A 12,823-nucleotide genomic window follows, 5' to 3' on the forward strand; every position below is an offset into this window, starting at 1 on the left:
CTTAGCCCCAGAAGCACCTTAACTGCATTGCAGCAGTGTGGTTTCTGTGCCCACGGTTTAAGAAGATTTATTAGTCCTTTTGTAATTTCCAGAAGTAAGTGGAATTGCTTCATAGCACTAAAGGTGCTAGGAGTTTCCAGTTGTGGGAGGAAACATGAGCTGTGGGCTCTGTAAGAACGCACTTAAAGCTGAGGGTTTCCTTAGTGAAAAGCCCTCTTCATCACTGAATCTCATGTAAACACATGGGATGGGACTTAACCTAGGATTATGACGGGGAATTGTGTGGGCCTGGTTGTCAGGACAAAGAGCAGCTGGACCCTGGTGTCAATGAGCACATGGTTATATTGGCCACCCAATTAAAAAAAAGACACAGAATTTTGTTTTCAGCTGCATATCAGACTCTGACAGTTCTGGCTTTCATGTAAGCATGAACAGAACTTGGTCCCAAGATTATATGAGGAATAAGTAATCCCAACTAAACCTGAAATTTCCTAGGTGTTTTATGAAGAAAAATGCTTTTCAGAGATGTAATGTGGTATTTTTTCTTGTAAGTTGTTACCGCAGACTGATGCTGTTTTAAATGCAAAGGGCTTCAGGATTGTTTGAGATTTCAGTTGCATGGGAGCTGAACTCCTGCATCTCGTGTGCTTTGCATGTGCTGTGAATTGGGTTATCCTGATGCTTTTAATTAGTGCTGCTTCCAGCCATTTTATAACAACATAGGTGATAATTGTATTAACTGTTACATCAGCATAACATTGTTTGTTATAATCATACCCTGGTTCTTTGTTGAAATGATGGTGGTGTCTGACAATATTAGGTAAAGCCAGCAATTAATGTCACTTACTAACGGGTTTCATGGTTGTAGTCTGCTTGTTCTTCTGGGTGCATCCCAGCCACACCCAACATTTTGTCAATTCAGCTTTGCAAGCACATATTTTTCATCTTTGTTTTTATCTCATCTTAGGATATTTGTTTCAGTTACGTGAAATGGGGCTGTATCATGGGGGCAGGAATGACTTTCTGAGGGGAGGGGAAGACTGGGCAAGGCAGAGCTCCTCGGCTCAGCTGTCACTTCTGGGGTCCCCGCTGCAGGTTTCTTCCCCCTGCCATCAGCTTTGCACAAGCAACACATACAAATCAATTGCATTCCACATTAAAATTCTGGACCACGTGAAGTCCTGCAAAACAGCGATGCGACTCAGTGATCCAAATGACAGGCTCAGTAATTTACTTGCTCTCATTCCCCACTTAATTCTTTAGAAGAGCAACTGCTCTGTGTTCATTTAAGAATGCATGAATTCAACTTGGAAGTAGTATTGGGCAAACAAAAGGCAGCAGAGTTACTGCTCCATTTTCCTCTTCACTGATCAAGAGTATTTAAAAAAAAATAGGAAAAAAGTAATTTGCAAAGAATTTTGTTTAGTGCTGTTTAGTCAGAAGGAAGAAATAAAGTAAGCACTAGCTATTAAATATCCTTTTAATCATTAAAGGAAATGTGCTGGGGATCTGAAAGTAATCACCTGTGCTCTTTTGTGCTGGTGGGTTTTTTACAAGCTGATGTACAACAAATTGAAATAAACTGGCATAATCAGAATTTTTAAAAGCTGTCATCTTTCAGGAACCACTTTTCTGTCACTAAAAGCTTTATGCTTTCCACTGGATCAGGCTTAATTAAGGTGATAATTGTTCCATTTCAGACTGGGAAGACCCCCAAGTGGATAGCTCTGTAATTTTCAGCAAGGCTTTCTTTGATCTCCATTTGTTTCTGTAAAGTTTTCATACTGGCCAGATTTACCCAGAGGAAGATTTCTAATGTTCCAAATTGATGAATTAGAAATTGAAATTAGGCATTGCATGATACCTGGGTGTATTTTGTTTATTTCAGAGCCTCAAAACTCTCGAGGACAAATTTGGCTCTCAGCTGCGCTAATGGGATGGCACTGCTGTGTGTTGAGAGCACAAGTTGTCCTGAATCTCTGTTGATGTGCAATTTCCAACCAGGCACATCAGCAAAAACAAACCCAGCCAAGCCAGTGGCTCTGAACAGCCTGGTTTCCTGGGCTTTCATTGCAGTGATGCAGATCTCACCAATTCCAGCTCACTGCTGCAGACTGCCTGCCAAGCCCCAGGTCTGTCAGGATGGGTCCATACAGATCCAGGCTGTATCGGGATGCAGTCCTGCACAAGTCTTGCTCCCTGGGGTTGGTCCTGCTCATCTGAAGCTTGGTTATATTTCACTGTGGTGTCAGCACTGTCTGACTGCAGAACCCGCAGTCCTCTTATGCAAATAATCATCAGCCTCATTCTTTTCAACCTTGTTTGACATGGAAATGTCACGTGTGATCTCCAAGCCGTAAGGAAAACATCATGTCTTGAGTATCTCTACTACACTTCAGAGTCTTCTACCATCTAACAGCTGCTCTTGCAAAGTTGCCAGTCTGTGCTGCACTTTACTGAAAAAGGACTAACCCACATTTCTGGAGCCAGCCCTTCCAGTTTTCCACTGCTGACTAACTCATGCTCACTCCTTTAGTTTTGTTGGTTTTTCAGGAGCTGTTTAAGAGAGAAATGAGGGGTTTTTCACAGGCATTTTCTTCTTTTTTTTCCCTTGTTCTGTCACTAACTTGTTTTTTCTATTCTGTCTTTAATCTGCTCTCTTTATGGACTCAGCTTCAGAAAAGGGAGCGCTCTTGCAGGGCCTATGTACAGGTATTTCTTGTGTTTTTAATACACGTGTCCAGTTGTTTGACTGAATGACTGTGAAGTGGGTCTTGTCTCTGTGAATAATCTGATTATTACCACCTTTGTGGCAGCAAGTTCTAAGGTTAAGGTTACAGGATAATAATGTAGGTTTTTACCTCACCGACCTGTCTCATTTCTCTCAGACTTGACTGAAATTTGGGACAAAGTCTCTGAACCAGAAAGTGGAAAAAAACACAAGAGAGATCTGACAAGTTTCATCTGGCCATTTGAATGAGCAGGACAGTATGGAGATGTGCAAGTAAAGAATGCAAAACTGCTGCTCACAGAGATGTCTCCAGACCAGCTGGATTTTGCTTACAGCATGTCATTCATGCTGCTGCCACCTGCATTTCCTTAGTTTTCCTTCTTCCACTATTACACTTCTAAACTAGAAAAGTTCAAAGTGGCAGCACTCAGCATGAGGGAGGAGGCAGGATTGGAATGAAATGCAGAGTGTCTCACAGAGAGATGTTGGAAGGAGGAGAGTGCTGCAAACAATGCACAGGGTGATGAACATAACATCCCATGAAGTTCACCCAGGTCTGGCCTGACTTTCATAGGCTTATGTTGTGTTTGATGTGAGCAAAGTCAAGCCTCAGCATTCTGGAAAGATCACACTTGTGGGCTTTTCAGGAGTGGGACCTCAGGCTATCTTATTAATCCTGTCACCTTGCCTTATAGCATTTGCTCCAGTGGTTTTTTATATAAATCTGTTTGTGTACTGTAGGTCAGTTAAAGCTGTTCTAAGAAATGTAAATGTTTTACTTTCTAATCTCTGTCTTGTGCTTGTGAATGTTGATATTGTTCTTATGGGTGGTTGATCATTATTTATATGCATACGTGAAATGTGCGTAAATGAATTTATTTCTGGAGGGGGCTGTCTATACCTGCATTTTCTTGCAAAATTTCACTTCCTACAGTCTGTACTGACTTTATTTTGTGAGCACAAATTTCATTTAGCAAATGGGATTAGATGGTCTGGATTTCTAGGTTATTAGAAATAAAACGGTACCCCTCTGTGCTGGTAGGCAGTCTTCCCTTTGGAAAATGTCATGAGATAAAGTCACATGTTCCCTTCTATATACATTAATGGATAAAGATGAGTTACAGAGTTACATATCCCTTGCCTGGGATCCCACAGAAAGCAACTAGCAGGCATTTGAAGGAATTTAGGAAAGTTTGCAGTGCAGTGCTCACTCCCAAGCTAGCTGCCTTGTGTACTGGTGCCACTGGAAACGTGGTGAGACTGCTTTGACTCTGGGCTGCAGAGTCCTGTTGGGGACATTGGGTGCTACATGATCCATAGCTGTCCTTCCCCCTGGCTGCAGAGGCATTCTCCACAGAGCCAATGCACGCTCCTGCTCTTCTGTCTTTTTTCAAACAGTAGTGATTGGTGAGTTTAACACACTCTACAGAAAGCTTGGCCTTGATAGAATAAAGCCTGAATTCTCTGCAAAAACTTCAGCTTACCCTTAATTTCAAGGACTCCTTTCCTTTCACTTGGAAAGGTTGCTTGCATGTCTTAAGCATTAATCATGCATCTACTTCTTCAGTAGATAAAAATTGATGAAAGCTCATTTCTTGATCTGTTAAGTATGGGTATGGACAAATCTGGTATATGTATTGAAGAGGACAGTCCTGTAAAAGAGGGCTTGAAAAATGAATTAGATTACCTAATTGAACCTTTCCAGCTCTGCTTTGTACTATATGGGGGTAAAGTAACGTATCTCGACATATTTTCATACAGTATGCTTCCATGTGGAAAATTGTGTGGCTAAAGTCATCAAAAAATCTGGTGAGGGAGAGGTTGTCTGTAATAGCAATTAGATGTGACTGCAGATAGTTCTGTTACAGGCTACTCATCCTTTACCAGGAAATGTCTGGGCTGGCTGAGGAATTTAGCAGAGATTTTTCAACAAATCTTAGGTGATGGCCCCCTGGGCTTTGTAAAGTCAATGGGACATGGGAAGTCACTGGGACATGTGGCATTGATGGCAGAGAAATAGAGTATTCAACTTTGCTGATATGATCTCCTCATGCTGATCCCATTATTGTCAAGAGCATCCCTGGCTGAATTTGGCTCAGAGGGCTGGAAGTGTACCTTCAATTCTGTGCTCCCTAGACAAAGGAAGGTGCAGTATGAAAAAGTGCCATTGAGGAAAGGTGCTTTTTTGGAAGGAGGAGGGTGACCTGAGAAGATAATAATTGCTAAAATCAGTCTTACTGTTTTCTTTAGGCTAACCAATTTAAGTAGCCAGGACAGAGTCCCTGTAGCAATTGGTGTGTAAAGTCCTCTTAAGCCCAAAATAAATTACTATAAATAAATATGCAGAGTGGATGGAGAAATTTTGCAAGTTATTCAAATGTAAAACTGGGAATGCATTATCAGATTATCACCTCATCTCTTTGGGTACCTTTAAAACAAACATGGATTTAATTTGTTCATTTTCACAGAATTTGTTGAGTTAAAAGCTCAGGGATTTTATTGACTGGAGATAGAGGTTACAAATGCTGCTTCTTTAGTTTCACATGTGGTAAATGATCTTTTTTTTTTTCTCAAAAATCCAATAAGAACCAACCCATGAGGTGGCATGATGAATATATATTAATACAATGACTGGACAGTTGCTGGAAGATTTTTCAGTCATGGTGATAGCTAAGAAACTGCTAAGTGGGTTTTAATTTGTGATACTAATTAATAGTCAGCTGAGACTGAGCTGACCAGGGTGTATAAAAAGGTAGCAGAGTGGCCTCAGCAAGATGCTCTGTTGGCAAAGAGGGTGGCCTTCTAGAGAGCAGAGATCTACATCTCCTCTGCCCACCTTTCTGAAGTTATTGCACTCTGTTTTGGGAAGGGGATGGAAAAGTCATCATGTGGGAGAATGAGTCACAATGGATGATGCATTTGATTAGCATAGCTTGGTTTGGTGGCTGTGATATAAGCTGTTATGAATTTTCTTCAGTTTTTTCCAGTATTTATGTTTGTTCATTTTCCAAAAGTTGTTGTCCTTAATCTGAAGCACTGGAGTTGTAGAAAACAGAAATCATTTGCCTTTTGGGGGTTGTGAAACTGGGTTTGGTGTCACAGATTTCTTCCATGTGCCCCTCAGCAACTGTCATGTGCTTGGTATTTTTCAGCTCCCCAATATAAAATGCCATGGATGCAGTTCTACTGTCCTCTAGGAGCAAAGATGGGGTAGTAAAAGAAAAAAAAAAAAAAAAGAAAAAAATCTAAGTACTCACATAATGTACTAAGTCAGGCTGTATTAAAACAGAAAACTTAAACATGGGGAAAAAATTAGAGAATTTTGCTGATTTAGTAGCTGAAAGCACAGGGTTTATTAAAGGCTCATACCACACCCATGCTTGCAGTCTCTTCATCATGTTCATGCATCTGAGTGCAAAGTCTGAGCTCACCTGCTTGCTTCACTTGGATTTGTGGGCTGCAGCTCTGGGGCATCAGGAGGCCAATGAATTTCCCTTCAGCGCCAAACCAGAGGCCTCTTCCCATATGAAATTGCATGCTGCTTTTGGGATGAGGATCTTGGAAGACAAAATCTTCACAAGGTTCCCATTCTTTTGGTTTATTTTATAAAGTCAGTATGAGTTGTTTTGAAGCCAGAGGCTGGTGAATACAACGGATAGTGTGAATGGCAGCTTTGTGGAAAGGGTGGAAGGTGGCAGGCGAGGGTTGCTTTTGCAGCATCTTTGCTGCTCTCTGTTCCTGCCATCCTCTGAGCTGCCCTGTAAGTCAGCTTGCCTTCTTTTGTAGGTCTGCACTGGTCTGGATAGCAAATGGCAAAGATGATGGAGGTGGCACCTGCCCCTTGATAATTACAAGAGCTTCTGGGTGCAGGTGTCATCAGAGCCACACAGGAAGCCAGCGCTGAGAGGATAGCAGGCTCCTGGTAGCAGTGGCAAGAGGTTGCAGAGTTGTCCTTCTGGTTCTCCTGGAAGTTTTCTGAACATTTCTTATTTGAAACATGGGCTGTTTGAATTGCTGCAGTAAGCAAAAATGGAAAGGCTTTCCTCAGAGGATTCAAGGCATTTAGACCTGAGCAGAAGAGACTTTTTTTTTTTCTTTGCTAACCTAGTAGTTCTCATCAGATAAAAGGTGCATCTGGGACTTAGCCAGTACTATTTAAAGTGGATTAATTCTGTTTGTCCTACTTCTCTCTTGCTTGCATGATTGGTCGCAGCTTCCATGAAGACTAAACGAAAGAAACTTGCAGCTCTGAGAGGGAGCACAAATTGAATTATGCTGTGTTTGCTTGTGTTCTTGTTGCCCCTGTGACAAGAAAGACTCTAACCTCCATTTATATAAAAAAGAGGCAAATTAATGAAGGTTTTCAAGTTCCTTGTTTGGTCACTTAATTGGCTGTATGACAAAGAGCTCTGCAGTGTGTGTCAAACAACTCTGAGAGTTCTCTGATGATTTGTGCATTGCTTGACTCCTGATGCTATTCTGCACAGCCTGTCAGGCGAGGTATCGTTGTTAAAGTGGCTGGAATAAATTGGCTAGCAGTGAGCATACAATGTTGTATATTAACTATAGCTACAGGGAGTACTTTTAGCTACTTTTTCAAGAGATCGAGATGTTTGCCCATCAGCATCAAAGTGCCTAAAACTTTCATTTAATATAATTAAAAGGACATCTGAAAGAAGTGTGACTCGCAGTGAGGTTCAGTGGTTTGGTAGTCCTTTGTTAAAACTCTGTGAACCTAATATACTTCACAGCTTGAGAAACCTGCACTTGATTTGTGTCAGCAAGAATGAAACTAGAAATCTTCACCCTGCATGTTTCTGCTGCAGTGAGCCTGTTGTTAAGGGAGAGGAGGATCAAAGCAGCAGCCTTGGGTTTGCGACCAGACTCTAAAATTCATCGCATAAATGTTAAAAAGGAAGGTGACCCCATGTGCATCCACCTACAACCCAGCTACACCTACGGTTAGGTTCTCACATGGCAAAACCAAGAAAAAAATCCCGTGTTTTCTGTGTTGTTCTGTGCTTACTCTCTGCTTGAGTCTGAGTCACTCGTGGTATCTGGTGTCACTGGTAAAAAGTCTGAATGTAAATTGCCATAGGGAGCAGCGGGAGATGTCCCTTTGATTTGAGCCACTGGAGGGAAAGGATGAGTCTCACAGACTCCCCAGGAGTTTTCTTGAAGGCTGTGGATATCCTGTCAGAGGCATTTTCCTTTCTTGCTACAGCCTTGCTTGCTTCCCTTGTGTAATTACTCTTGCAGTTGCCTGTATGGTTTCAAATCCCAAACAGTAGGGCAGCAAATACTGATGATTCATAAATGCAGTTCTCAGCTTATTCTGCAGGGAAGATCTCATTAGATGAAATAGATCGTATGTTATTTCCTTCTTCCCAATCAATTCATTTTATGTCAGTTCTACAGATGCCTTCTGACCTTAAAATATTCTTCCTCATATAGTAACTAAAGCAAAACCATAACCTGTAATTTGTAACCTTGTTCTCTTTCTCATATCGCCTATTATTTTTTGCATGCTCCCATTAGGAGATTATTGGTAGTTCAAGGCCAAGATTGCAAACCTTGCATACCTAGTAAAAGACCATTAATTCCATAGTTAAGCATTTCGTAGATGGCCTAATTTCAATAAAGGTCAGTGCCTTTCTTCTCACTACAGTGAGTTCTCAGCACTGCTGGAATTCAGGCCATTTCTGAGTCAGTACAGATCCTGTAGCCACAACATAAACATTTTCTGTATAGTTGAAGAGAGAGAGTTGCACACTCTCTCTTGGGAGCCTTTGCTCTCAATCTGGGGAGCAATTTTAGAAATTTCTCTGCATGGTCATGGGAAGTTCTCTTCCTGCCTTTGCCATGAGTACTAGGCTTTGTCTCAGTTCACCAAAACTGATACCATCTGTTGCCAATCACCACTCTGGTACCAAATGTAAGCTAGTGCTTCTGGCTTAGTTTTGAAGACAGAAGCAAATATTAGTAGTAGATATTCTAAGGATTTATTTATTTTTAAGCATTCATTGTGGCGGAGCTCCTTTCAGTCTAAATATGTTTGTACATTCCACTGAATATTACAACAGTTTTGTGATGACCGTGTTGCTTTTTAAAAAACATTAGACAGTGGCTTCCCTGTAAGAAATTGTCTCCATTGTGCTTACTGATGCTTTGACGAGAGACAAATTTTGATATTGAATTAAAAGAATAAATGGCAAGGAAAGAAATCATCCAAGAGTGAAGAGCCTTGTCAGACAGATTTGAAGGCACTTTTCAGCAAAGAAGTAGGATTTAAAGCCATCATGTAGCCAAATGACATTTTCCTTGTTTAGGCAGCTGAAGAAATGACATGTGCATCTCTTTTTGTCCTGAAGTCCCACACAGCAGTTAGTGTAATCATTTGATTGATGACGCCTGTGCAGTGGGGTTGAGGTGCTATTCATTTGCCACTCCAAAAAGACATGTCATTTCGTCATCTGGTCCCTTTCAATGCAATAACCTTTCCAGAAGTATTTGTGTTCCCACATCCATACTTTCATGCTGGTCTTCTCCTCCTGCTGTACCAGGTAGATTCAGAGTTAATGGGAGTTTCTCTTGTACTGGTGGTTCTTCTGGCCAGAGGCAAGAATCAAACAACTTCCAGCAGAACTTGCCAGCAGAATTTGTCGTCAATGGCATTGATTGTGCCTTTAACTCAATTAGTTTGGAGGCTTGCAAATATTGATAGCTTGAGGAAAGGGTTTGTTTTAGCTCTGGGTGTTTAATATGAATACAGAGCAAAACCAGCTATTCTTGAGCAGGGAGACAACTAAGCTTTTTTCAAGTACCACTGCTTTCCAGTCAGAAAAAAGGAAAAAAGTGCATAGCATTGTGATCATTGTACCATATCAACAGTTCAGTGCATCTGCTCTTTGATGGGTTTTTCATTTGTGCTGTGAAGTGTGGGCCTGAAAGGAGTTTTGTGCTCTTTTTCTCTGATGATTTTGCCATAAAACCTCAAGCTGTTATAAAAAGTGGGTGAGTTATATGTTTGCATTTTTCAGATAAAGACAACGCATTTGTTTTGGAGCTCTGTGGGGAGACCTCAGGCAGGACCAGAAACTCAGGCCTTAAGCGTGGCCTGAGGCTGTGCCTGTGTGATTGCGCTCTGCAGGCTGAGCACTGCTGTTCTCAGGAAGGGGAACAAATCTCTTTATATGAGTCTGTGCTGGCAAACACCTTTGGCACAGGGGTACCAAAGCGCTGCTTGCTTCATGCACCAGCCATGATTTTAGCCTACCTATGCAAAGCCATATGGCTGTAGCTCCTTATATCCTAACTCTTGAAAGTGCACTGCATGAGATATTCCTGTGAGATCAAGGAAGCATCAGCAGTATGAGACAGGGCTTTACAAGTCATAAAATTCAGATGTTTTAATTAGAGATGTCATTGCAAAAGTGGTGCTTTATTGCCCTGTGCCACTGTTCTTATTCTTGCAAAGCTGTTATAGGAGGTAAGTGTTTGATGTAAGTTTCTTGCTAAATAAAGTGTACAGTGTGTTCAGTCTCTTCTTTAGGAGATGCTCCTTTGTAAGGAAGGACAAATTGCATATTTGAAAATTACTCAACAGAAGGATTCAACCAATATTCCCTGTAGGACCTGCTGGTATTCACTTGCCATAAAGCAGTATTTTCTCCAGCTATAGGTTTGTTGAGATTTTTGATCTTCCATCAGCTACTCAGCCAGAGACCAAAATGAACAATAAAGGTTTAAAGAGATCCTAACTCTAGGAAAGCTGCTTTTTTTCTAAGGTTAGGGCTGCTATGCTTAACCACCGTGACACATTGCAGTCTGGTGCCAAATTTGACAGTGAGCTGAGTACCTCTAACATCTCGTGATTTCCAGTGTTGAGTCCCAGTTAAAGAAAGATTTTACATTGCAAAATTATTTTTAATCAAAATTATTTTTAATCAAAGTCTTGGATGTTGGTACAGTGAGAGAAAATTAAATAGATATGGTATCATTGCATATATACAGAGTTCAAACCTCCTAGGTTTTAGCTGTGTGCCACATAGCCAGGTGCTTTCACCAGACGTTTCTAGGGGAAGGGGAGGAGAAAGGGGAAGGAGAAGAGAAAGGGAAGGGAAGGGAAGGGAAGGGAAGGGAAGGGAAGGGAAGGGAAGGGAAGGGAAGGGAAGGGAAGGGAAGGGAAGGGAAGGGAAGGGAAGGGAAGGGAAGGGAAGGGAAGGGAAGGGAAGGGAAGGGAAGGGAAGGGAAGGGAAGGGAAGGGAAGGGAAGGGGAGAAGAGAAGAGAAGAGAAGAGAAGAGAAGAGAAGAGAAGAGAAGAGAAGAGAAGAGAAGAGAAGAGAAGAGAAGAGAAGAGAAGAGAAGAGAAGAGAAGTGGAGAGGAGAGGAGAATAAATGAACAAGCAAAATTCAGTTTAATGAAATGTAGCAGCTGTCACAAAAGAAATCAATGGGATACATACAACTGGCCTTTTAGTAATGCATAATTACTGTAAGGCTTCTAATTAATTTCCTTTTTACAATGCATCTTTTAATACCAATTTGTAAGTGTCTAAGAAGGAAGGTTTACATTTTGATTCTTCTTTGTAACCTCAGGATAGAACCAAGAAACCATGAGCACATGCACTTGGGGAAAACCTCTGTCTACAATTTATTAACATTTATTTGTGTTGGACATACAAGCTGTGGTTCTATATAACCACATAACGAAAGGCATCACCATCATGGGATTTGTCTTTTGTGCTCATCAGGGTCTTGCTCTTCTCTCGATGTCCAGTTGCAGTCACTGCTGGGGACATGAAAGGTCCACTGTGTCTAAAATTCTGTGACCCAGGATGGTTGCTCTTTACAGGCTGGTAATCAGATGGTTTGGCTTTGCATATATAGATACCCTGACATCACAGAGAGCATAAAGCTGTGCTGTGTATCTCAGCACAGAAAAATAGAAAGTCTGCCTTCTTGGCTCTCTTCTGCCGTGCTCTTCTTCCCTCATTTGATCTTAGCCTACAAACAAGCGAGCTGTGCTTTATGAAAGCTTTCTCTTGATCTAATTTGAGTTACTTTTGTCCTTCTCCTGGTGCATCTGTGTGCTTGTGCTGTCTACTCTTTAAGTCCAAGCAATCACAGCATTGGTTTAGTGCTGTGCTGTGCATGGTGTTGAGGTATGTTTGAGCTCCAAACCCCACATTTTTATTTTGCAGGAAGCTCAGCTGAGTTGCATTTGCAAGATGGATCAGGCAGAGGAAGAAAAGAAAACCACAGGAGATATGTAGTTCTTTAGCTTGGGAAGCAAGGACAGGGTCTTCAATAGAGGTCATGCAGCATTCTGTAACAGATGTTTGGTTCTTTATGGATGGCTTTAATCTCATGTGGTTTTGGGTAAAATGGGGATAATCCTTGGGGTAGTTTCTTCTACTTTTCGTGGGGAGAGAGAAACTGGAGAGTATCTGGGCTCCCTACTTGGCTGCATGTTAAATTCTAGAAGTAGGGTGAGATGAAACTAAGTCAGAGCTTTCCTATCTCCTATCTCTGAAAGTCCCCACCTTTACCAGGATACCCAGGGATCTCAGGCAAAACCTATTGAGCCATCAGCTCCCAAGCACACCTATCCCATGCCTTCTGCATTTTGAAGGTTCTCTCCCAGGGCTAAACCTCCTCCAGCTGGTCACTGAGAGGTTTTCCTGGAGGTTTGGCACAGCTGTTTCTTCTGTGCTGGAGCTAAATCAGACTACAAAGTCATTGGACCAGGTGCCAAACCCACGTAAATCACAAAGGCTCAGCTTAAATGTAAAGACACGGGCCTATCCTTGTCATGTGTGCCTGCTTTCCCACAACTCCAACTCCCCTGCCCAACTTTTCCCAGTTGGCATCTCTGTCTCATAAGGCACTGTTGCTATAACAGCTGTTTTGTTTCATTTAAACACCTACCTCAGCTCCTGTCCAAAATGCAAACATTTCATTAGCACCTCATCTCCTTGGCTTCAGCCCACAGCACTCGGCCATAATGAAGTGCTGCACTCAGAAATATAATGTGGGGAGCACTTGATTAATGCACTGAGACAGGTGAGGGGAATGACCCTCTGGGAAAAG

The 12,823-nt window shown here is 41.7% G+C and overlaps 1 protein-coding gene across 26 annotated transcripts in view; it reads left to right on the top strand.

Annotated features, from left to right (window-relative positions):
- Positions 1-12,823, top strand: part of ADGRL3 (adhesion G protein-coupled receptor L3) — a 489,498-nt gene that overhangs the window by 395,830 nt on the left and 80,845 nt on the right. For all 26 annotated transcript variants that reach the window (XR_010360855.1, XR_010360854.1, XM_064416867.1 and 23 more), the window contains one exon: positions 2,674-2,712. Coding sequence is in view for 24 of the 26 variants with exons in the window: in XM_064416867.1 (XP_064272937.1) it covers positions 2,674-2,712 (39 nt within the window). In the remaining 2 variants the exon portion in view is untranslated. The remainder of the gene's footprint in view (positions 1-2,673; positions 2,713-12,823) is intronic.

The sequence above is a fragment of the Passer domesticus genome, chromosome 4 (genome assembly GCF_036417665.1).
Source record: "Passer domesticus isolate bPasDom1 chromosome 4, bPasDom1.hap1, whole genome shotgun sequence".
NCBI lineage: Eukaryota > Metazoa > Chordata > Aves > Passeriformes > Passeridae > Passer > Passer domesticus.